Genomic DNA, 26347 nt, shown 5'->3' with positions numbered 1-26347 from the left:
AGGCGAAAACAGAATGTAACTTTAGTCAGATCGGCTTTAGCCTTGAAAACATTCAAATAAGAAAAAATATTCTGACAATTCAATTCACAGTTCACACCAAAAAAGTGCAAGCCAGAAAACTAAAAATAGCAAAATTCTTAAATTTTGGAAGGGTGGAAAAATTCCGAGAAATCAATTACTTAAGAACGATGACCTCTGATTACTTTTCCTTGAAAATAAAGGTTTATATAGACTCTCTAAAGCAGAACTATATCCTCTTCACTTTCAAAAGGCTCCCATAAGGGAGCCGGAGAGAAACAGAAATCAAATCCATGACCTCGGCCACACATGCCCAACATTTTTGTCAGAGCACAGACACATCCAGGGACCTAAGCACGGCACTCAACTGCTGTGTGACCAGAGTGCGTGAAGTCTACAGAAAATACACAAGTGTGAAAGCCGCCAGAACTCACCCAGAGAGCGACACTGTCAGATGAAGGGTTGGTTGGTTTTTTGCCCCCCCCCGCCCCCGAGACAGGGTTTCTCTGTGTAGCCCTAGCTGACCTCAAACTCAGAAATCCGCCTGTCTCTGCCTCCCAAGTGCTGGGATTAAAGGCCTGCGCCACCACTGTCTGGCCAGATGAAGGGTTGAACAGAGAGGGAGTAACGTATCAGATACCAGAGGATGCCTCAGAAAGGGTTTTAATTCTGACCCAAACAAGAAAAACACTGATTGGTAAGTGAAAACTTTCCTAAGTGCTCCAGCAATATAAAGAGGTTCAAGGACGTCTAAGGGCTCAGAAAGAAACCCCCTCCTGATGGCTGTCGTTTCCATTCAAAAGTCTTAATTATGAAATACTTTAAAATGGAGATACGAAAAAAAAATAGTTCCTAACCAGAGATTAAATAAAGCTTCCATTTCATTAAAATAGAAAAAAATTGAGGTTAATTTGTAGAGTTTATGTAATAATTAAGAGAAAAGGTGTTTTGCTTCCATTTCTTTTCTTTGAACAAACCCTTTAACGAAGCTCAGCCCTCCAGCGGACACCATTGGCCCTGACAGGGAACAGAGTGCTGTGACCGTGGCTTCTCTAGTGTCCGACAAGACAAGGCACAGATCTGTGGCTAGAGCAAAGCAGCCAGAGACAAGCTGCAATAATTTGAACAACAGTATTTCAAAGATAAAGCTTAAACTTCAGTTTAAATTAAATGCTAGTTTAAAAACTCTGTATGTGCAACTTGCAATCAATTTTAAATAAACCTGTGAACTGTGAGACATCCTTCCCTGTCCCTCTCTAGTTGGTAACTAACATGTTAAAACAGAGACTTAAGAGACTCCTTTCCTCCTTCTGAATCCAGTACTATAAAAAGAAATAAGAAATTAAAAATATGAGGCCTATTTTTCAGGGTTCATTTGAACTATTTTAAGTAACTGACTTAAGTTCCAAAAACAAAACAACAAAAAACAAAAAACAACAACAACAACAAAAAAAACCCCACAGGAAATCCAAAATGGATAAAAGCAACTCAAAATCCAAGCTGGGGCCCTGCAGTCATTTCACATGAAGTTCTTGATAAATATCATAAAAGAATCAACAAGGACCCAGTAGAAATGCGGAAAAGAATTATAAAAGTCTTACCATCCATCTTGTCAGAAGTATCCTCTTTGATGAAAGAGCAAGCAAAGAACAGAGGAAAACTCAGTATATTAGAGAAAAGACTTCATAACCCCTATAGTTTAAAAGACAACTGACTTGCTAGGCTCACTGTGCCAGGTCCCATCTTTCCTTTACACTTTCAGCTCCTATATCACACGTCTGGGTAAAAATCTGCCCCTGTCCCACAGGTTCCTAGAGAAAGCCCACACAGCTTGTGATAAGGTGGTACCACTGAGGACCAGGCCTTTAATATCTGCCACAAGAAAGTTAGCATAGTAGGACTGGCAATGCTATCGTTTTTGAGGCCCACATGTCACAATCCTCCTGTCCCAGCCTCCAGAGTGCTGCAGTCCCAGCTATGCACGACCATGTGTGGCTGCTGTTGCTCTTCTGAAGGTCCTGTGTGCGATGACCATCTCCAACCTTACCCCCCATGATAACAAGGTTACGTGACAGCTCTTGACTGCCATAGCAATCTGCCTGAGCCATATGCAAACAGTATGATTTGTGGTGAGTGAGCATCAACTTTCTTCTGGATGTCTGGAATTTTGATAATTGTGGCTTGCTGAGAAAGCGAAGGGCCAATATGACCAGCCCCCTCTCCCTACTCCACCCCTGGACTAGAAGTCTTAACTGGTTGACATGTTGTAGCATTTCATAGGAGAGGAAGGCGTCTTTCTCCCCAAGCCTAGCTCCGAGGGTGAGAACTACAAAGCACACATTAGCCCTTGAGGTTAGACCTACTGCTTCTGCTGTGCAGCCTTCCACTCTAACAAACCTCACCCATAAGCCCCAAATTGTGGATATGCCACGTCTAACAATGTCCCTTCTCTTGTACTCAAGACTATTCAAAACCTTTAGACACTTCTTGGACCAAGAATTCTCAGGCAGTTACAATCTTCTAATTGACACTCTTCTGAATACTCACCTGATACTGCAAATACCATTCATGAATCTACTCCCCGCCCTCCATTTCCTCCTACCCTGGCTCAGGAAAACTGCTGCACTTTCACAGGCTGCCTCCCAGCTGGGCTCACTGCAGGCCACTGCACAGCTTCTGTAGGAGCTGCACCAGGACACTCTCTTCATCCTTGCACTCCTTTCTTCCTAAGCTAACCAACCACCTTGGTGTACAGACAACGATCTCAAACAAGGAGGAGGAGGAAAGTGCCAGAGCTGAGAGGACATAAGAGCCCTTTAATTTTTTCTTGGCCATCAAGATGGCGAATTTGTAGATTCCAGAGCCAATTTCTTCTACAACCAACCAAAATTTGACTTTTATCTAACCGGCTTTTTCTTTTCCATTCAGGCAGTTCCATAAACCCTTTATTAAGAATACTTATGTATGCTAGGAAAGCATTTTATCATGAGTATACCTTCAACATAAACACACACACACACACACACACACACACACACACACCCTGGCCATTTTGTGTGACACTAACTTTCCTATACAAAAGCTAACAGGTAAATTTCAAAACACACAGGCTGCCTTTGTGCCACAGAATTCAGTGCTTTAAAAAAAAAAAACAAAAGCAAATTAAGCAGTGGCAACAGCACTAGAGACTGTCTGGAATTTAATGTTACCTTTTCTTCCTATACCCATTTCATTTCAACTGTTTCCTAAACATTGTGAGTTTGAAGTCTCACAGCAAGTTCAAGTCAGTGCATGAAAGTCAACAAATCTTTAGCCCCTTATTTCTCAGCAGCATACCAATAAACTGAAAAATCTCTAAGTACAGAATTTCCAGATCTCAGTACTTAGCAGGAAAACTAAATACAGGAAGTGTTTGAAAAAAAAAAAAAAGACATACTCATTCTGAATTCTTAAGTTTAGACATGATAAACAAGGCTCAATACAGAAGTAAGGCAGAAGCCACCAATCACATGAGCATAGGGTTGAAGGAGGTCATGAAGACAGAGTGGGCTGTGTGCTGCCATGCCCAGGTTTTAGGTAAGTGCTCAAATCTTAACTCATATCCTTACACTTGTACAGCAAGTGCTTTTACATGCTGAGAGCCATCGTCCCAATCCTGTTTTTACTTCCTTTTATTTTATTGTAACAGTGTCTCCTTATGTACCCCTGGCTGGCTCAGAACTCAAAGCCAGGAACCCTGGCTTCCTCAGTACTGAGATTAAAGGCATGCAAGGCTCCTCCTTCTTTTTCTTCCTTTTCTTCCTCCCCCACCCCCTTTTACGTTTTCCTTCATTTCATTCGGCTGACAGAACCCTCCTTGCCACCTTCACAGCTGTGCTGAGGCGAGACAATGAGGGGATCTACTCTTCACTCTAGATAACAGAACCAACAGGGAGCTGAGCCTAGAGTTTCCAGGACTTTCTATGGATCTTAAGGGTGCCCCAGTCTCTCCACTCAGATATCTGCAGTCAAGAACCTCAGTGGCATGGAGAGAATATTTAAGTACCATTAGAACACCATACCATGATATTGCTAAAAAGAGCACAATCTCATATTCAGTAAATAATGCAGTCAGAGTAGTGGGACCAAAGACACTCAGATTGAAAGGATATAAAACAGGAGACTACATTGTGAAGATTGATTTTTATTTTCTGGTATGATTACTTAATTACTCAATTATTGGGTCAAAGCGTGTGTGTGTGTGTGTGTGTGTGTGTGTGTGTGTGTGTGTATCCCTGTCTATATGTGTTATTGAACATATGGGGGTCAGAAGACAATTTACAAGAATAAGGTCTCTCCTTTGATCAGGATGAGCTTTTACCTGAGCCGCCTGGTTGGCACTAGATCCAAACCCCAAACAGTTAACAAAGCTTCAGGTACTGAACTGCCATTCAGAAACCGTATCCATTTGTGCATTCACTCAGCTGTGACAAGGCTGTGCTCACCAGGCTCTCATCAGTGTCCAGCACTCTCCTACTTTCCTGTATATTCACAGACCTTTCACTTCCATCTGTCTGACCACAGTAAAAATCCAACATTTGTTCTGGTGTTTTACAGGCAAATTTGATATGTATTTTATTTTTATGATCTATTTATACCTTTTTATAGAGGTTTTTTGAGGAGTGTGGCAAAAATTGTCTCCTAGTTTATATTTTCATATCTTAGACTTAAATTAAGACCATAGTTATTTAGACTTATTTTTTTCAGTGATGTGAGGTTAGATAGATTCTTATCTGTTAGGTTTTGTAACAGCTTTTAACTTCTAGAAACTGTGAAGTACCTCGTCACCAGCACGCACTGACTGATCTATGCTCACGTCATCATTCTCAAACACCAAGCCCCTGCTCAGATCTCTATGCCCTGTATTGTACGCAGTATCCGATCTACAACCACAAGGCAGAAAAAAGAAGTGTGCATCAGAGACTCAACATGGATAACCAGCCTAAAACTGTTAAAGCATACAGAAGAGACCCAACTCTGAACAGTATCTGGAATGCACGCCTAAGCTGTGCTTAGACACAAGCCCTTTACAGTTCTCCTCCCCACAGGTAAAGGAAACTGAGCGGCTTTTCACTAAGCCTGCGCCATCCCTTGGTAACCACCAGGAAGGTGTGTCTTTAGTGCAGTTATGAAAATCTATAGGCAACCATGGAATCAAGAACAGTATGTCTGATCAGGATGAGGAGGAAGACAATGGAGACAAGCAGAGACCAATACACAGATCATTGCAAACAAGCAAGAACGGACCAGAAGTTTTTATTTTGTCACTGAAAGGACAGGAAGAGTGAAATGAGCGGTCTTACCTAGTGATGCATAGGAACCTGGATTCAGGGCACCCGCACCTAAACGCCCACTTCGCACAGCCTGTCCAGCAGCATGATGCGCCTTGGCACCAGCTGCCGCGTTCACATCAATGTCACTTCGAGAACGCTGCAGGCTTCCCGGAAGGGGGCTGGCTTTGCTGCCTCCCACAGATACTACAAAAAAACAAATTAGCCTGTTATTTAAATGGCTGCAAACAAAACAAAGACACACGAACTCAAAACCATCAGGAACTCATCGCCTGTGGCAACTCACAGTCCACAAGGCAGCAGGGGCCAAGGGGACAGCACCGTAACATCACCTTAAAGTCAGAAGGCTCAGTTTCAGTTATGATAAAACAGTTTTCTCCAGCAATTTTGAATAGTTCTTTGCTTCATTTTTCTCATGGAAAAAATGGTGACTTTTAATTATAAAATTGACAGATCTGTTTGGTAACAGAAGAGATGTGTTTAAGACTAATCTATGGAAATAAAACACTAAAATATATGAGAGAATTATTCTTTACTATTAGAAAATACAAGAAAAGTTAGTCTACGTATTGGGATATTAGTGGAACTGTCACTCTTTGGAAGTGAGCCAAGTTATTAAACTGAAATTTAGCTTTTGTTTTTAAGAGTTTGACTATACTATGAGATATACCTCAGTAATAGTTGTGAAGTCAACTGAGTGGGTCCTAACCTGCATTTTAAAGCAATGAAACACAAGAGACACAGTGGCTCACTAAGATCTAAGCTACTTCCCAAAGCCCTGGCTCCTATTCGTGTCCAGAGCCACAGTGTATCCCCACAACTTGTGACATTGGGCCATGAAAATATTTTCTCACATTGGATCACCTGAAAGCGCTTTAAATGTGACTGCTTAGAGACAAAATCGGTGTAACTCTTACTCAAAGAAGTAATTACCTCTTCCAGCTACTGTTGAAGGATTTGCTGTTGACCATTTAGAAGAAAAAGGACGACTGGAAGGTAAAAAGAAATGTTTTTAGTAACAAGACTTGGTTGATTTCTCTGGGAAGAATGAAATAGCAGCTGTCAAGAAAGCTGAGACATATTTTTTTAGACAGTTGTTTTCAAGAATTAGCAATAAAGCAAAATAATTGGCAATGAACAAATGGAGACCAGGTTATACTATTCATTCTGCTCTTGAGCACATAGACAACTCAATGTCAGCACTATCAATCACTTGCACCCTCAAGTACTTCACTTAGAAGACAGTGATAGCATGGTTCTCACTAGCATGCGGACAGCTTGGCACACTGGGTCTTGTCTCATGTGATTCCTCCAATGTCATGTCGTGGAAATGCACTACTCGCTGCAACAATTATTTTATGGTATCAAGAATTGCACAGAAGTCAAGTGTTTCCACACACTTACATACAGAAACAAAATGAGACTCATTAACCCTAACTGAAGACCAAAGAAATGAACAAGCACCAGGTCACCATTTTTCCAAGGTCTTAGTAGATGCAAGCTATCCAAGTGAAGGATGTGGGGAGAGGAAGACATGAGCTTCAAGTGTAGGACCTTACTTGAGACTTTCCTGGGAGCTGGATGAGGACCTGTCTGACTGTGGAAGGGAAGCCACACTTCCAGAACTCTTTAAGTAAGTTTGAAGACTTTTCTGATACGATGGCTCAAGGGAGTTGTACAATGTTTCAGCTTCACCAGGAAAGTGGTTTCTAAGACCCATGTATGTCCTGTAAAGAAAGGAAAGGGCATCAGTGACAGCCAGTCATAACTATAGAAACACAAACACATGTTTAATGCAGTATCCATGTTGGGTAAAAACAGGGTAAAATGAACAAATTCCAGTGGAAAAACTGCAGGTTTTGAGAAAAACAGACTTCAGTTCACAGCCTGGTTGTGACCACTTATAGCTTATGTGTTCCTGAGTGACTCCCCATCTGAAACTCCAGATGTAGCTATGGAGACAGTAATACCTTGAAGGACTATCTTCAGTATTAAAAAGTTAAAAATAGTCTAGCTATGGTGGCATATGTCTTCAATACCAGTGCTCAGGAGGCAGAGGGAGTTGAATCTCTGTGAGTTCAAGGCCAGCCTGGTCTACATATTAAATTCCAGGTTAGCCAAGGCTACAGAGTGAGAACCTGTGGGATACCAAGAGCCTTACTTAGTATCAGATGCATAGTATCTACTCAATAAACTTGATTTTCTTATTGACAATGAAAGCTGACTAGTCCATGACAGGATGACAGCAATGGTGATGGCCTACAAGTAGGTTATTCCATGTCTAGCACAGAGTTAGTGAATAAAATGGACTTCAGTTTTGCGGGAGTTAGTCAAACAGAGTAATTGGGAAATTGGTGATAGAATCACCTCTCAACATAACTCCTTAAAAGAAACATAATACCTTAGATTATTTAATTACAATGTCACAAAAATATAGTACAAACTTACTTTCTTGCCTCCACTCTGGCCTCAGCATCAGCATCATGAATTCCCTTCTTAATAGTTTCAACCAAAACAGCTGCATGTCTACACAATAAAGGCATCTTTACATTAATACTTCATACGATATTTCACCACTTACAATAGTTACTCCTATATAATACTTATCTACCCCAAAGGAGAGGGAAAAGTTAAGATTAATTAGTGAAATAATTAATTCGGACCATAACATCCCCCCTCCACTTCCCCTAAAGGCAGTGTTGCCCCTCACAATCTTCCTTCATCTGCCTCCAGAGTGCTGCAGTTCCAAGTGTACAGTACCACACCTAGCATCCCTTTCTCCCTTCTTACTGAGATGAGTCTTTCTCTGCAGCCTGAAGATGACTTCTGTTCTATCCCCACTAGCTGGAGCTGCAGGTCTGCCCTGCTCAAAGATTAGAAGACTTTCTAACAGTCTTCCCTGCACAGCTCATACATATACTGCTTCCTTCTGATAGTTCAGAGACTATAAATCTGGAAGGAAGTCTTTTTATAGAATCCTAACAACAGGGAAATAAATATGCAATATTTAAATTTAAAAATTATAAACTTGATGGTGGAAAATACCTGTATAGTGGGCTCCTCACTATCCCACAACTGTAGAAAGTGATTTGCTACAAGTCTGATCTAACCCAGGGGTTCTGCACCTTCCCAATGCTGCAACCCTTTAATACAGAGTTCCTCGTGTTGTGGTGATCCTCAACTATAAAATCATTTTGTTGCTACTTCATAACTGTTCTTTTGCTACTGTTATGAATCATAATGTAAATATCTGATATGTAACCCTTATGAAAGAGTTGCTTGACCACCAAATGGGTCAGGACTCAGAACTTGAGAACCACTGATATAACCAATAAATAAAATAGTAGCTGCAAAAAACCAAACAATGATTACTTTGTGTCTATGTTTAAAATTTTTTTCAATTAAAAAAAATAGACCTATAAGGTCTGTAGAGATGGCTTGGGAGATAAGAGCACATACCATGCTTGCAGGTGACTGGAGTTTGGTCCCCAGCTCCCACATTAGGCAACTCATGTGGCAAACTCCAGCCTCAGGGGATCTGACACCTTTGGTTTCCTAGGGTACCTACACTGCCATACCTATACATATAATTTCTTAAATTAAAAATAAATGTGGTGAATTCAATTAAAAGTAAAAATCATCAATATATTCACTAAAAATGTAGGTTACAGCTGATGCTCCAACTTGAAAAGTGGCATGAAGTAGTACATACACAGCCCTGTAGAGCCATGAGCTTTTCATACTTTCCTTTATCTCAAGATGACAACAGATGCTGTTAGCTGACACGTCGTGGCCAGTGTGAAGAAACAGTCCAACAAATGGTGGGCTTTTAAAAAATTCTCTTACTTTAAACAGGAAGCCCTTTACACGACTGCAGCTCATGAAACTTACCTCATATGTGCTTTGTAAAATGTTACCCAATGCAATGTGGAGGATCTTACATAACCTAGTCTACCCAACACAGCAAACCTGAATGCCCAGGAGCAGTACAACGTCCCAGCTCAAGGATGACAACAGGACAGACATCTCGACACAAATCAGACACAATGTAAACACCACATTCTGCATGCCTGCTGCCACGGGGGGGGGGGGGGGGGGGGGGACCAAACTCTCTCTGTCGGTTGTATGGGTGCAATGCCTACCTTTCCAGTGAGTGAGTCTGCCACTCCTGCAGCAGCAAATCTAAAAATTCAAATGAACGTCTGAAAAATAAATGTTACATTACAATTGAACATACTGACAAATACATTCATTGTCTTTCACAGTACTTCATTTTGCCTCTGAGTTAAGCACACAAGACTTATTTTCAGATTATCTTAATTAGAAAAACAAAAGCAAATCCTTTGCTTTAACTATTATTATGTTAGATAGTTTAAAGGGAGTTTGAAGCCTAGAATTTAACTTCAAAATACTTGTTAAATATAAAGTATTTATGATGGAGCCCAGAGAGAGTGGAAGAGGGGAGAGACTCTTCAAAGCAGTCCTCGGAATTCATATGTGCTATGTAGTCCTGACATACATCACACATGTAAGGAAATATGCACTGATAAGTACATGATAGTGCAGAACTTTTGCTTTTATTTAAATATGTGCACATAGAATACTAAAGCAAAGACACATGTATTTTCTCCTAAACCTCAAATTCTCAACTTCCGCCATTTTGTTCTTCATTTGTAGGCTTTGGGAAAATGAGCTGTTAGCCAGATTTCAACTATGGGTTCTGATTTTCTGACTCCTAAAATTTCAAAGAGGTGACTACATAATTGGTCTAAAGTTTTTAAATCCCCTAAAGGACAGAATGCCTTATTCAGCCACTGTCCAATGACAAAATGCTGTGCAAACTGGATTGCTCTCCAACTTTCAATGCACAAACACTGAGCCAAAAGACACAGTACTTTCCTTACACTCACTATAGTCCTGATGCTTGAGTGTTAGTAAGTGCTCTGCCACTGGTGTACTATTAGCCTTTAGTCCTAATCACTGATGGCAATACGTTTTGAAGAATCAAGCTCGGTGTGGTGGTGCATAGCCTGAAATCTTTGCACTTGAGAACCAAAGGCAAAACAACACTAAGGTCAAGCCAGACTTGCTTTATTGCAAGACCTTCTGTCGTAATAAATGCATGTTTGTTTCCAAAGAGCATGAAGAGAAAGAGAGGGGCTAACAATTTTGATTTATCTATTTCCTGTCTTCTATACACAAAATTATGAACTCTTAATGTTCAATCTGCAATCCATGGGGTGAACTCATCAGTCTCACAATTTACATATGCACTGAGATATACAACAGTGAAACTTGTGGAATTCTAGCTATTTCTAACTCTAGACTCTGGAGAACAAGGCAACCAGTGAACTAAATAAGAAATAGCATAGGTGAGAAACCTGAGTGCTCACAGCAGTTGCCTTATCCACTTTCCCTTAAATGGGATGTGGTTAAAAAGCTTGTATCATGGGCTAGAGAGATGGGCGGGCAAGCACACGTTGCTCACAAGCAGTCTGGTATCCTGAATTTGAATCCTAGGATCCACACAGTTGAAAAAGTAACTGATCCTTGAAAGCTGTCTTCTGACTTCCACGAGTATGCTATGGCACACACACACATACACACACACACACACACACACACACACACACACACACACACACACACACACACACACTCACACACACACACACACACTCAGGAGTAAAGGTAAACAAATTTGAAAAATTATATCATTGTTTTAATGGAAAAGGTAATATTAAGAAGTTATAACTAACTGTTACACTAAACTAAGAATTAAATGAATTATCCAATTTATACTAAAAACACTTTCCGCCTAAAACTTACCTCCTCACAGGGACTGACTTGGATGTGCAGTTGCTTGTTATTAAAGGAATAAGTCTGGGTACGTGGGTATGCTGAAAAAGATATGTTAGAAAAGCATGACACTATGTGTTACATGTTGTCTTACACTTCCAGGTTTAGTCAGACCTAAGTTAACCCAAATTCCCCAATTAGAGCAATAATGCTGATGGGATAGGTTTTAAGAGACAGCTGTCAAGTCACCAATATGTAAAGAAGACAAAGTTCTGTTGTTCGCAGTCACAGCACACCTATACTCTTAGCTACAGTGAAGTCCGTGTGTGTGTGTGTGTGTGTGTGTGTGTGTGTGTGTGTGTGTGTGTGCGCGCAGTAGTCAGACACACGTGTGTGTAGCAGTCACAGCACACCTACACTCTTAGCTACAGTGATGCAGTGGAGTGTGAGATGGTGACTTTAACAGAACTTTCATTCTGGGTTAATCACACAGTTCTTAGATTCAAGTAAACAATAGATAATGTTCTCCAATTTCTAAATCTCATGCTTTTCTTTAGTGAAGTAGCAGTAAAGTGCTTATTATACATAAAGAACATAAGCATAAATATGTATCACTTCAGTTGTGGCTATACTCACTTTTCTCATTCTTAATTTAGTCATTAAGTACACAGTTTCTGATATTTTAGGAAATTATAACATCGTTATCAAAATCTCTATGTATCTAGTACCTCACACTAAGCATGTTCTGTTTTTGTTGCTGCCTGCAACTTCTACAGTCACAAACACAAGTGCATACATGCACCTAAATACATGCATTATATTCCATATTCAAATGAGTATACTTTGTAGTCTGTTGTATTATTTATATGCTTTATAATAACAGCATTGCTTTTATTATCAGAGAAATAATTTAAAAGTAATTTTCCTTCCTTTAGAGATAAAAACAACAATAATATCACTTAATTAAGAACATGTGTGGGGAGGGAGTCTGTAAGAAACCTACCCGAATAATAAATCTGATTGCTGCACATCCAGAAGTCGCCATGACTTTGGCACTATTGGGGACAAGATTAAAAAGTGTAGGGACGATGGCTTCAGCGCCGTGATCAAATTTGTTTCCCAAAACTGTTGAAAGGTGGCTACAAAGGAACACAAAAACTACTTTAATATTAAATGCAGAAAAGATTTATTTATTTTGAGAAAGAGTTTTATATTCTAATGCTAGCCTCAAATTTGATATGTTGTCAAGGATGGCTTTGAACTCCTGACCCTCTTACCTCCACCTTCCAAGTACTGATACTACAGGTGTGTCCCACATGCCTGGCTGATGAGGTACCAGAATGCAAAGACAGGCAGGGTTTTATCCATGCTTCTGCTGTGAGTAGCACCCCTACCCTCCAGGTACTATTCAGTCTCTTTGGGCAGTCCAAAGATAAAATCTGGCATTTTATCTATCCCTGGGTAGAGACATGTAGATCACATGCAATGTGATCCCAGAATAGAACTATATATTCTAAGTAAACATTAAGTAAACTTATCTCTGATTGCAAGTCTGCATAAGATACTTCCACTTTGATGCTCCAACAACTTAAAGTCCAAAATGTTTAACTCTTTTTTTAAGTTCCAAATCTTACCCAAATCAATGTTTCATAAAACATTACCTATTTTGATTAATTGTCTGATTGCTTTTTTTGGAAGGGCAGGAGTCACAAATATTCTGGTACTGCTGAGCTGGATTTAAGTATCCACAACTGGCTGGGCGGTGGTGGTGCACGCCTTTAGTCCCAGCACTTGGGAGGCAGAGGCAGGTGGATTTCTGATTTCGAGGCCAGCCTGATCTACAGAGTGAGTTCCAGAACAGCCAGGGCTACAACAGAGAAACCCTGTCTCAAAAAAAGAAAAAAAGAAAAAATATCCACAAGAAAAAATACAACTCTGGTATCTCCTAAAATTCACTAATCTTAAGAACATTTCTATTTCATTTCCACATTCGTAATTAAGCAACTCTTTCCTCCCCTCTCTCTCCCTCAGCCTTCATGTACACATATGCAAATGTAAGTGTAATTAATGTATGGCTGACGAATCAATAGTCATCCTCAGGAAAACCATCCATCCTCCCTCATTAGCCTAGGATCACCAACTAAGCTGCACACTGGATGGCCGGCCAGAGTCTGGGACTCTTCCTGTCTCTCTCCTCAGTGCTGAGATGAGAAGAGCACACTGCCAACCCCAACGTTTGCATAGCAAACAGCTTACCCACTGAACTGTCCTGCACCTTGACAACCTTCCTTAAAACACTTACAAAAGGGGCTGGTGAGATGCTGCTTCAGCAGGTAAGAGCACCTACTGCTCTTCCAAAGGTCCTGAGTTCAAGTTCCAGCAATGAACGACATGGTGACTCACAACCACCCGTAATGAGATCTGGAGACAGCTACAGTATACTTATTTATAAATAAATCTTTGGGCCAGAGCAAGCCGGTTTCACTGGAGCGAGCATTAGTCCTAAAAGTCAATCCCCAACAACCATATGCAACTATATATAGCTACAGTGTATACTCATATACATAAAATAAATAAATCTTTTTAAAAAAAACACTTAGAAAAGAAGTCATAATTACTGACAGCATTGACAATGTTTTTGATATTTGTCAATTTCAACATATACAGAATCTTTACTAGATTAATGTTTTATTTTTTAGAGATAAGGTCTTAATGTAGCCCACACAGGCCTTGAACTCACTCATAGTCAAGGATGATCTCTGGACCCTCCTATTTCCACCTAACAAGTGCTAGAATTATAGACATGCTACCACTATGCTCAGCAGTTTACTATCTTATTTGAAACGCATGGTTGTGCCAAAAATTTAGGTTCTTGATTCAGAGAGGTACCTATGTCCTAGTGTTCAGTTACAAAGTCAGTTTCCCAACCTCTCAGTCCCTCAAGTCTAGTGTCCTCCTCTGAGGAGTGTGGGCTCTGTTCCAGTGGGCAGGTGATGACAGGGGAACTGACTTTTAGAAGCTTGCTGAAAGGGCTGGAGAGATGGCTTGGAGGTTAAGAGCACTGGCTGCTCTTCCAGAGGTTTTGAGTTCAATTCCCAGCACCCACATGGTGGCTCACAACCATCTGTAATGGGATCTGATGCCCTCTTCTGGTGTGCAGGTGTACATGGCAGCAGAACTCTGTATACATAATAAATAAATCATTTTTTTAGAAAAAGAAGAAGTTTGCTGATGGAGGTGAGCCCTACTGTAGGAGGCTTACTACAGATCCTGTACAGTGGCTTTCCTGGGGTCTCTGCAGAATGCACGAGGCGCTAACAAGGATTCTGGGAAAGTGAGACTTCAATGTTCTCCTGGATGAGCCCTGGGAACTGGGAGCTCTGCTTTACTCTACTTCTCAGGAAGTTGTAGCTTTCATGTGAACAGATCGGTACTAAGCTAGGCTCAGGATAACAAAGATTTCTACTGTTCTTTGCCTGTGTGTCTCTTCTCCACTCTTCTGCATACTTGGCTATTCTACCTTCTGAAACTTGCTCTTTATCTTCCTAATTCAGTGAGACTGCCTTGCAGTGTGTAGGTCCCTACACCTACCCCTACATCTCTAAGGCAGCAGCAGGTCAGTACAGCTATAACCACACTGTTCTGTTAGGTTGTAGTGTTTTTTGTTTTTTGGTTTTTTTTTTAAGATGTATTTGCTTATATGAGTATACCGTAGCTGTCTTCAGACAAACCAGAAGAGGGCATCAGATTCCATTAACAGATGGTTGTGAGCCACCATGTGGTTGCTGGGAATTGAACTCAGGCCCTCTGGAAGAGTAGTCAGTGCTCTTAACCACTGAGCCATCACTCCAGCCTGTTAATTTGTATTTTTAAAGTATCCCAGCTTTGAATTCAGCGTATATTACCTGCAAAAAGTTATTTACTTACTCTGCAGTTTTCCTAGTCCAAGTATATTTTGGTTTTCTTTTTTTTTAAATTTACAGTTATTTTCTTATTTTGTGTACTTATAAGTGCAATGGCATACAAGCTAAGTCATAGGACAACAGACATGGACAGATTAGTATTCTCCTATGTTTGAGTCCAGGTACCTGATTTCAGGTTGCCAGGCTTGGCAACAAGTGCTCTCAGCCACTGAACCATCTTATTGGCTCTGAAGTATATTTTAAGGTTACATTTACTAATTCCTTTTGTTTGTTTTATTGAAGATAAAGTATCAGTCACCCACAGAGTCCCCTGCACAGGAGACATTTTGTCACCTGGACCTTCCTTCCTTTTCTTGAAATCCTCCTAATTTTTATATCCCCTTTCTTCCCATAGAACAGCAACACAATAGTAATTAGAAGATGTACTGCAGGTACCTCTGGGTTCCCTGTCCTCAAAAGATGCACTGATATCCATCTATGAAACAACAGCACTCACTGGTATATAGGATCTCATGGGAAGACGATACACAAATAGATTTTGATAAATTAATGGTGTTATGACTCTAATTTGCTAAGATATCAGAAATGGAGTACTTAATAGCCAAATTAGGAATGAGAAAAATAAGTACAGCCAATTCCAGACCCATTCATTTTTTTCCCTATCCATTTTACAGTTGGTATAAAGATTATGGAAGAGGCCGCGATCCATGGCCTCACGCACGGTAAGCAGGTGCTTGACCACACTGCCACAATCTCAGCAAGGAAAGAAAGGAAGAAAGGAAATCAAAATAACTGAATCTGTATGTATAATACAAATATTTTGGGGTTCATATATTGGCTTCGTGGGGGTGATCCTGTTACTGCTTTACTTAATGAACCCTGATTTAATGAGTTCTACACTCATTCCTGGCACTGGGAAAGCTGAAGAAGGCAGGTTTCTGCCTAGTTTACATGGTGAGTTCCCAAACAGCCAGAGCTACACAGTAAGACCCTGTGTCAAAAACAGACAGCAACGCTCAGCCCCAGAGACAGACTTACGCAACAGTGATGCAAGCTTCTCTGACCACCTGGGATCTGAGGTCCTTAGCGGACAGCTTAAGTGCTCCATCCAACAAACGTAAATGCTGGAAAAAGCAATCATACTGTGCAGCTCCAGCAACAAGTAGAGATCTGATTTTCTTAAGCTAAAAGAGAAATTTCATTATTGATAAAAGAGTTGATAGTCTACAAAGAAGACATCCAAATTGCATCATCTAAACATCTAAAGGTTTTTCTTTAAAATGAACTGTATAGGTTTCATTAAATTTACATTAACTAAATTCAGAAACTTTAGTCGCATTGTACTATTGCACCATGTAAATAAACATACAAATCAACAAAAAGCTTTCTGGGAAAGCAGCATTTCAAGATTAGTTACCTGTGGAACAGATACATGTATACATAGAAAAGTAAATTTACATTTTTTTAATCATTCTTTTTCAAAGTACAGTAAAATGTAATTAACATTGAAATTTACCACTTTAAGTTATTTAATTGGTGGCATTTAAATACATTACAACCACTATCGCCACCTATTAACAGTCTCACTCCTTGCCTTTCCTTCCCTCTTCCGTGCTGTGTGTCTGTGAGAGTGTGTGTAAGCTCAAGCCCAAGGTCTCATACATGCTAAGCAAGTACGACACAATCAACATATAAGAAATGAAAATAAAGAGAGAAAAAGAAAAACTAAAAAATAATATATACCCAATTTATTATTTAATAGTTATATTATTTATTATTTAATTTATTATTTAATATAACTATTTAATATAACTATTAAATAATAAATTGGGTAAAGCACATATATAAAAGTGTTCAGCTGCACTACTGACAAGGAAGCCGAAGCTGGAAGAAAATGTTGTCTGTACATCAGACAGACAAAACCTTTACACACTTGACAGCATACAGTACACCAGAGAGAAAATAAACGCTCACAAAAAAGTTTGAGTAAAGCTGTGAAGGGCTAAAACCTTTACTCATCAACAGAAGTAAAACTGCATGTACTCTTTACCAAGAACCCACATCTAAGTACTCTAGCCTATGGAAACAGAATTGTTACAAGGACGTGTTCAGCGATGGGACCCTGATTAACGCCGCATCAAGGGAGAAGGAGCAGAAGGACATGTACTACATCATTGTGTACTACATCATTGTGTACTACATCATGATGTACTACATCATTAAAGCCGAGCCTGTGGTGACTGACTGGATCCCATTCTCAGGGGCAGAGATAGGCCAATCTCTCTGTCTCTGTCTCTCTCTCTGAGTGACTGCTTTCTTTACACAGCAAGCTGCAGGGCAAGCCAAGGATACCAGAGAGATCTTCTTATCTAAATAAACAAACAAAAACACCCCCTCCTACATCATTAAAATGAAAAAAGAAAAAAAACTTTTAAAACTTGTATAATCGTCAAATGAGAATGAGTTTAATGAGTTACACATACATATATCAAACTAAAGAATGTATGTACACATCAATCAGCAACCAATACATGCATAACATGTCTAACCAGGCATATGTATAGGTACAATTCATTAAATAAAAAAGAGCAAGGTATTAAGCATTGCTTAGTTTAAATAAAAGGAGTGGAGTGTATTGTGTTTATTTGAATGCACAGAGAATATGTCATACTCCAAAAACATTCAGACTAATTATTTCTGAATGACTTTCAAAGGAAAACAAAAAAACCTTCAGATTCAAGTTCACGTCTTTATTTTAATCTGTGATGTTTCTCCGTAAGTCATCGATGAAAAAGTTGTTTTATTTTGAAATTGTGACTTATGTGTGATGTAGAACTCCCAGCAACCACATGGTGGCTCACAACCATCCATAATGAGATCTGATGCCCTCTTCTGGTGTGTCTGAAGACAGCTACAGTGTACTTACATATAATAATAAATAAATCTTTAAAAAAAAGGAACATGTTAAATATTCAAAAATATAGACTTCTAACACAGAGATGGAAAACCACCTGTAATGAATGCATAATGTCATAAAAGCACTATTTGTCAGGAATATCCATTAGCCAGACTGGAAGCTTTGAGAGCCCAAGTGGCTTCCAACAGGCCCTTTTCTGGTCTGGGGGATACTGAGGTACTCACTGTCATCACATAGAACTGACATCACAGCATGTGAAATACAACATAGAACTGATGCCAACACAAACATTATTTTAACATTCATCTAATACTTTCTTCAAAAAATCTACTACAAATAAACTATTCCTAGCTCAAGGATGACCAAAAATTTTGTAAATAATTCACCCATATTTTATGAATAGACACATTGCTGTGAAATTATGTCAATGCCGAACAAATGCAAAGCCCACAGGAGAAGTCAGTCTCGTCTCCGGCAAGTCCTCCTGACTCAGGGTGTACTGATGACAGTGCTGATAAGATAGTGCTGATAAGCAGCAGCTAAGTGACTCCAGAGAGGCCGGGCCAGAGCTCTCTCAACCTCATAAGACAAGGAGACAGACAGACTACCAGGACACGCACTGACAGGATCAGCAGAAACAGAAGAAGAAAAGACAATCTAAAGCCTATTACAGCCTATAATGCCTATTACAGCCATGTTTCCCACAGAGAATGTTACCCATCAGATTTTAACTTATGAGCACTCTCAGCCTGTACCACTCTGAGCGCATGCTCTCTTCAAGTTCTGAACAGGCACGCTGCTAAGAAGACAGGGATTAGAAGGTGAAGAGGGAACTTACCGCATTGGCACGCTGGTCCCAGTCATGTTTGTCATCTGACAAAATCTCCCTGATCTTATTTAATGTCTCTTCAAGTTCTCGACTAGAATAGATCTTAAAAGAAAATATTTAAAATTAGAACAAAATGTCTTGCTGTAAATAATATAAAATGATGCACCACTGTTTGAAATAGTCTTTTATATAGTAAGGCCATTTTACACTCTAGCTACACTTTCAAGTGGAGACGGTAACAGACAATAGATGCCCCCCAATAGCCTTCCTTTCTGCCCTCTTGGCTACTTGTCCCCACATGAACAACTTCAAACATGCTTCTAGAATGCTTCCAATGCAGCAGACGTCCAAGGAGCAAAAAAGGAGCAATTTCCTAAAAACTTCATTTATACACTATTACAAAATATTGTTAAAAAGACATGCTTTAGTTTTGTAAAACTATTTGAAAAAATGGCTAGTGCCAGAATAGACTAAGCATATAACTCACCTGGCTACATTGTGTCTCTAAAAGGGGGAAAACAAAACTCAATTAAAATAGGTCCTTTTGGCAACATTTTATAATAAATATATTATATTTATAATACATAACAAATACAATATATTTATTATAAATACCATGTCTAATTGTAGTACACGGTGCTATCTTGGAAGACAATGTAAAGATCTTCTCTAAACCATGAAAGAGGGGGAAAGTAACTCAAAAATTCACTCCAGTAACTACATAATTTTTCAAGCCCTCTGTCCCTGGGCTCCTCATGTGTCTCCTCGGTATGCAAAGAACACTGGGTCAGGAATCTGTTGTAGAAACCTCTTGGTTTCTAACTCTCTAGCTGACTGAATGATGGTGTTCACTAGAAGACCAAGTGTTAAGAAGGGAGACTGTGATTCTGATTTTAAACAGGTTGTGTTTGAGATGTCTCTGAGGCCCCTAAAAGAAAATGATTTTGATCCTCAGCAGAGGTCTGGCTTAGAGGTAAAATTTGATATAATCAATATACAGGTGCTAGATAAAGCCATGCTGTTGGAGGAAGTCATAAAGCAACAGCAGGCAAGTAGGAAGATAGAGTTTGGAAGTAACCCTTAATCATCTATAATATTTAATTGACCAAATAAAGACGGATCCATTGGTAAAGGAAATGGATGTGAAACAGGCCGACAGGAAGGGAGTAAAGTGGGAAACACTGTTTTACAACAAAACTATAGATGAAGAAAACAATTAGGCCGGTTGCTTTGGGTGCTGGGAGGATGGTAAGTGATTAGAAACTAGAAAAATGTAAGGAAGCAAATGTAGGTACAGAGATGAGGAGATGCAAACAGACACCCTAACAAAGAAACTTTGGAATTGATAGCTGTTAGGACAGTTTTCTTTACATACATACATACATACCTCCCCCCCCACACACACACACAAACACACAGAGAAAGAGAGAGAGACAGAGACAAAGATAGAGCCTTTTCAATGTTTAGACTTTATTTTCTGTATGAATGTTCTGCTTGCACATATGTACATGCACCACATGTGTGCATGGTGCCTGTGGAGATCAGAAGTTGTCATTAGATACCCTCGACCTGGAGTTAAGGATAGCTGTGAGCCATCATAGTTGCTAGGAATCCAACCTAGGTCCTCTGCAAGAGAAGCAAATGCTCTTAACTGTGGAGCCACCTAGAGTCCCCAAATCAACTTTAGACTGACACTAGGTATATCAGCACATGCTACGGAAGCACTTGTGCTTAGGAGGAATAGCTGTTCAACACAAAATGAACTCCATGCCTCTGTGTGTGTGTTTGTTTTTTTGTTTTTTGTTTTGTTTTGGTTTGGTTTTAATGAGAGAAAGGGAACAAGAAGTTGAGAGGTTTAGAGGAATGGAAAGAATATGACAAAAATACATTGTATGAAAAAATTTTTTTTCAAGATAGGATGTCTCTGTGTAGCAGAGCCCTGGCTAACCTAGACTGACTTTGTAGACTAGGTGGGCCTTGAACTCACAAAGACCTGCCTGCCTCTGCCTCCCAAATGCTAGATTATAAAGGTGTACACCACCATGCCTGGCATAAAATTTTTTTTTTAACTAACATCATTAAAGAAAAAGCATCAAGTACAGACAGCTCCACAGGAAAGGATGTGGGCCTAAAAGAAAGCAATCTTTGGAAGACATGCAGTCCATTATTTTTTCCTAACTTCTGGGGACCAGGTCCAGGACCTTGTGATGGTAGGCCAGCACCCAGCCACCAAACTACACTTCTCACTCAGTTTTTCACTTGTGCACCTGGTTTCTTTCTTTTACCACATGGGTTCCAGGAATCAACTTCAGGTTGGAAACTTTGGTGGGAAGCTCCTTTTTCCATCCAGCAAGCCATCTTGCTAGCTCACTTCTTTTTTAACAGTGAAAGTAAGCGATGTTTAAGAGACAGCTAGAAGGCTTTAAAAAGCAGAAGCTTGAACTCACACAAGTCACTGATATCTGTGAGCCCAGTAACAAAGTAGACACAAGGAGGCCGTGGAACGCTGGAGGCACTAGCTCTGGGTGAGGATGGGTCAAAGCCCATGGTCCTGTGATTGCAGGGCAGCCCTCTGATGGCTGCAGAAAACAAGTCCTTCCAAAAGAGCATGGCCATGACTTAAGAGCATGGATGATGGCCTGCTGAGTACTTGTGCTGTGTAGTAAGAGCTGTGTGCTCCGTAATTGTCTTTCTGAAGAAGCATTTTCTGGGTTACAAAACAGAAAAACTGTTAAGTTTAGAAATATCCATAATTGTGCTTTTGCAAGAGGAGTATTTAAAAATCAAAAGTGTAAAATTTCAATGCATTATGAACAATGTTACTGCAAGGAACTACAGTATGAAAGCCTGGGTGAGAAGCAAAGCACAGGTCAGTGGAAAGATGAATGCACAGGACGCCTGTGCCCGGAGCAGCACAGCAGAGCACCCTGCAAGACCTTGCAGTATGTGAGGGAGATAATGTGTGAATGAAGGTGGAGAGATGGTCGAAAAATTGATGTTTCAGCTCAGCCAGGTGTGGTGGGACATGCCTTTAATCCAGTCAGAGGAAGGCAGATCTCTGTGTGTTCAAGGCCTGGCCAGTCTACAGAATTCAAGAACAGCCAGGGCTACACAGAGAAAGCCTATTTCAAAAACAAACAAACAAAAAAAACCCAAAAAAGCAGCACCACAACCGCACACACAAACCTGGTGTTTCATCCAAATGGAAAGGAGGTCACCAAGTACAATATGAAAAGGAAGTGGGGGAAATGGGAGGGGGAGGGAAGAGGGGAAGGAGAAGGTGATTAACATAGGAGGGCTGAATGACAATACCACAGCTGTGGTATTCAAGGGACCATACTATTTTATTTTTACCTAAAACTAAATTACTTGCAATTTATGTAAATGTATGTGCATGTGTGTATACACCCACACCCATACCCACCTGAAATGAAGTTACACCACTTGGGCTTTGGGCTAACAAAGCTCCCTACAAGAGCCATAGCTCACTTAACAAAATGCCTTACTTAGTACCAGGCAAGAGAAACCTCCATTCAAGTTGTTGCTTGTGGTAATTCAAGTGAGTTCCAAAACAACATAGGGTATTATATTGCTGTTGCCCTCAGTCACCTCACAGAAGCTGAAGGGGAAACACTGTTGCTGAAAAGCCAGCACACAGGATAGAGAGCACTGGGATAAATCAAGCTGAATTGAACCTGAAAGCTCCTGTGTTCTGGCTTCCACAGTTCCAGTACTATGTAAGCCATCAGGGAAGGGATCCAACTGATTCTATCCAGTGCAGGACCTGTGAATCAGAACACTGGCCAGCAAGGCAAAAACCTAAAGGTGCAACAGCAATAGCTCAGTCTCTGTGGTAACCAACAGTTGTCACATTGGATTTAAGGCACACTCAACAGGAGGGAAAACATGTTTGCTGCCAGAAACTGAGCCAACTACTCTGAATTCGTGAGGTCAAGGATCTCAGAAGAGAACTACTACTACCCTCTTACTGCATAATTTCGAACTGTAGTCTAAAGCTTATCCTAGTGTGCACAGGTTAGTGTAGCTCTCCTTCCTCAGCAAAGGAGCTTCTGTTTAGAGCAAATGGTGACCATTACAGAAAACACAGTCGGGGTGAGACATGGCAAGGTAGTTAACAACACTTGCTGCTCTTGCAGAGGCCCTGGGTTCAATATCCAGGTCCCACATGGTGGCTCACAACCATCTGTAACTCCAATCCCAAAGGATCCAACACCTTCTTCTGACCAGGGCATACATGTGCTGGGCATACATATAAACAAGACAAAACACTGATACACATAAAATAATAAAATAAAACTTGAGAGAGAGGGAGGGAGGGATAGAAGAGGGAGGGAGGGAGAGGAGAGGGAGGGAGAAGAGAAGGAAGGAAGGGGAGAAAGAGAAGGCTAGCATACAATGAACACATTGGGGAGCCCAGTCCCAATGGATACATCTTCAATACAACTCCTGGCATAAGGTTCAGGGGATATTTCAGAAGAGTGGTGTGAAGACAGTAAGAGCCAGTGGTGTGCTGTGAAAGAACTGCCCAAATAAGGACAGTATCAGCAGACACACTAATACAGAATGAGGAAGCTCACCCAAAATGAACTACAGGCAACCAGTGACTGCTGGGAGAGGGAGTTATTAGCCTCTCCAAGAGCAAAGCCCCATAAGTGGTCATCCAACACAAGTGGTCAGCCCAAAGTCACATACACATAATCAACAAAAATGGACTCAAGGTTGTTCATCTCTGTATAGGTGTCAATAATAAAAAAGAGGTCATCAATTTGAGAAGGCTCAGGGAGAAAATGGAAGGGGTTGGAAGGAAGAAAGCAAAGGAGAGAGATTTATTATATTTTAATTATAAAATAAATTAAATAAAAATAAAAGAAAGAAAGAAAAAAGGATATATCAACATTTACGGTATAGAAATAGCAGGCATGTGCTTACCACTGACATTACTAAATGTAATCATCACAATATCCTTGACTATACACTACCAATTCCTAATTTAAGATGGTTTTACAGCCAGTACAGCTGATCCCTAGGTAACAGTGGACAGATGTTCCAAACAGCACAAGAAAACAGTAAGGTCTGGCCTCACCCAAGCAGTGCAGGGCAATAAGGACAGCAAGCACAGTCAACTCACCACTAGCTATGTTAGAGAGTTCTACTTTGATAATAGCATGGGGACTGAAGAGACAGACTCTTAGAAGCAGTAATGCTGCTGCGGCAGCTGGCTGGGAGCCTGTGTCTCCTGAGCTGGGCAGCCATGGCTTCAGTGACTCTGTAAGGATCCATTCTAGTACCACACACTGAACACTGAAAAATGATCAAGGTCAGACAAGCTTTGCAACTGTTCCTAGAACACTTGTTATTCCTTTATATGACAAGCCTACAGAATACACAGAGAGAGGGAAGTATTTTAAGAGAAAAAAAATCCATTTAAAGTACACTCAAATCAGAAGCTTTTTAAAAGCTTTCCTGTAACTTTCTAAGACCTTAAATAGCTTAAGGACAGCTTTTCCTTTGAGAGTGCCTATTAGCTCCCGGTGTAAGGCAGTGTGCAAAGAAGGCTCCAGAAACTTCCCAAGAGCATACTCAGCAGGGACATCCATGATAGACACAGCATTCTGACAGGTGGGAAGGACAGGCAGAGTGAAGAAATGCACATTTTCAATTTTATTTCTCTAACTCTCCCTCACTCCACTCCCCCTTCTCTCCCCACCTCTCTTGTTTTTTGGTAAGAAAGAAAGATAAAGCATTTTGAATAGGAAAGAATTTTCACCAGCAAAAAGCTCTTGAAAATGAGTTGCCTAATCATACCTTTGTTAGAATCAGCCTATACAGCAAAATCTAGTGAAACAGATGAACCATAGCTATGCAATTCCATACATATGACACCCTAAAGAAGCTGCTATAAAAGTCTGGTATGTTGGTGCCTGCAACCCCAGTACACTTGGAAGTTAGAGGCAGAAGGATCAGGAATTCAAAACCATACTGAACTACATATTTGAAAAACAAGCAAACAAAGCAAAAGCACCTTACAAATAAATACATTTTAAAATCTTATCTTATAAACAGAATGCCTTAAGTCATAGCAAAAGGTTAAACCCTTTAATGTGGAGGCAGAAGCAGGTACATCTGTGTAATTTGAGGCCAGTCTGGTCTACATAGCTAGTTCTGGGACAGTCAGGGCTACACAGAAAAACCCTCTCAAAAAACAAAAACAACAACAAACCCAAAAGCAATAAATAAATAAATCTTATAAGCAAAATCCCTCACTGCAGCATAATATAGATTAGCAAAAAGTTGGAAGTAAACTGAAGCACAGCAGCAATAGTGGCCATATAAGCTACTCACAGTACCTGAAGGAACAAAATCACACACTGTAGAGAAATACACCAAGCAACACTGGGTCCAAGGCCATGTCATTTGTACAACTATTATAAACACATGTTCATTTTGATTCCTTTAGTTCCTCCTAGAGAAGAACTTTCATAACTATTTGTCAGCTTCTAATATTCCCTGGGATCAAAACTAACTATGAACTTTACATCTGACACTGCAACGTAATATGACTGAGTCATGATTTCAATTTTATCTAAGCTTTACTGAAAATCTAATTTGAAGATCAAATTATGAAAATAATTAATGTCTTGATAATGTCTAATATATTATTCATACATTCATTTAAGGGGAAACTTTTTAAAACATTTATAGTTTCCTCTTTTTTCCTCCCTCTCTCCCTCCCTCCCTTCCTTTCTCCCTCTCTTTCTTTCTTTCTTTCTCCCTTTCTTTCAAGACAGGGTCTTTCCTTGTAATCCTGGCTGTCCAAGGACTTGTCCTGCAGACCAGGCTGGCCACAAACTCAGAGATCCTCCTGCCTCTGCCTCCTGAGAGCTGGGATTAAAGCGTGCAGCACCACCACCACCCAGCTAATACTGGTGTTCTTGGCCATGTGGGTCGACAGAACAAAGAGGATCACTCAAGGATGAGTTAAGGCCTTGCTGGTAGCGGGGAGATCCAGCCTCTGTGGACTAAACATCTGGCAAAAGCAACTTATTGACTGTTACCCAAAAGTTGTTTTTTGGGGCACAAGTTCCTCATGTCAAAGTCCCTAATGTAGCCCATAAGTTGTATGAAGGAGAATGTCATGCCCTGCAACTTTAGTCTTTACTGTTATTGTTTGCAACACTCAGCAATGCAAGACACTGCAGGTATGCCAGGTCTGGCTTGTGAGCAAAGTCCTGCAAAGGCTGGAAAGCTCGCTCAGAAAAGAGCTTTACAGATCGCGGAAAGCAATCATAGTCTTCTACAATGACTTTTAAAGTTTGCCCTAGATATAAAGATTCTACTACATTTTCTGCCATATCTCCTCTTCTCATCGTGTATGATGTTTGTAGCGACTGGTCTCTTCCCTTCACCATTATGTGGGATACAGGCTCAAACTCAGCTTGTCAGACTTGAACTGTAAAGTACTTGACCCCTGAGCCATCTAGTTTTACCTGCAAATAAAAGTTTTTAAAGA

At 40.3% G+C, this 26347-nt stretch overlaps 1 protein-coding gene across 28 annotated transcripts in view; it reads right to left on the bottom strand.

Moving 5' to 3' along the window:
• The window catches only part of Clasp2 (cytoplasmic linker associated protein 2), a 193168-nt gene that overhangs the window by 66593 nt on the left and 100228 nt on the right, over nt 1-26347 (bottom strand). For 22 of the 28 annotated variants that reach the window (XM_031343842.1, XM_031343843.1, XM_031343845.1 and 19 more), the window contains 10 exons: nt 18826-18918; nt 16109-16254; nt 12151-12286; nt 11178-11248; nt 9491-9550; nt 7797-7874; nt 6908-7075; nt 6282-6337; nt 5361-5534; nt 1620-1643 (listed from right to left, as the gene is read on the bottom strand). In XM_031343842.1, the coding sequence (XP_031199702.1) occupies nt 1620-1643; nt 5361-5534; nt 6282-6337; nt 6908-7075; nt 7797-7874; nt 9491-9550; nt 11178-11248; nt 12151-12286; nt 16109-16254; nt 18826-18918 (1006 nt within the window). The remainder of the gene's footprint in view (nt 1-1619; nt 1644-5360; nt 5535-6281; nt 6338-6907; nt 7076-7796; nt 7875-9490; nt 9551-11177; nt 11249-12150; nt 12287-16108; nt 16255-18825; nt 18919-26347) is intronic. The other 6 variants (XM_031343847.1, XM_031343852.1, XM_031343869.1 and 3 more) reach the window with 1 other exon arrangement.

This window comes from Mastomys coucha, unplaced genomic scaffold (assembly GCF_008632895.1).
Source record: "Mastomys coucha isolate ucsf_1 unplaced genomic scaffold, UCSF_Mcou_1 pScaffold23, whole genome shotgun sequence".
Taxonomy (NCBI): domain Eukaryota; kingdom Metazoa; phylum Chordata; class Mammalia; order Rodentia; family Muridae; genus Mastomys; species Mastomys coucha.
The sequence above is the reverse complement of the archived record's forward strand: the minus strand, read 5'-3'. Positions and strand labels throughout refer to the sequence as shown.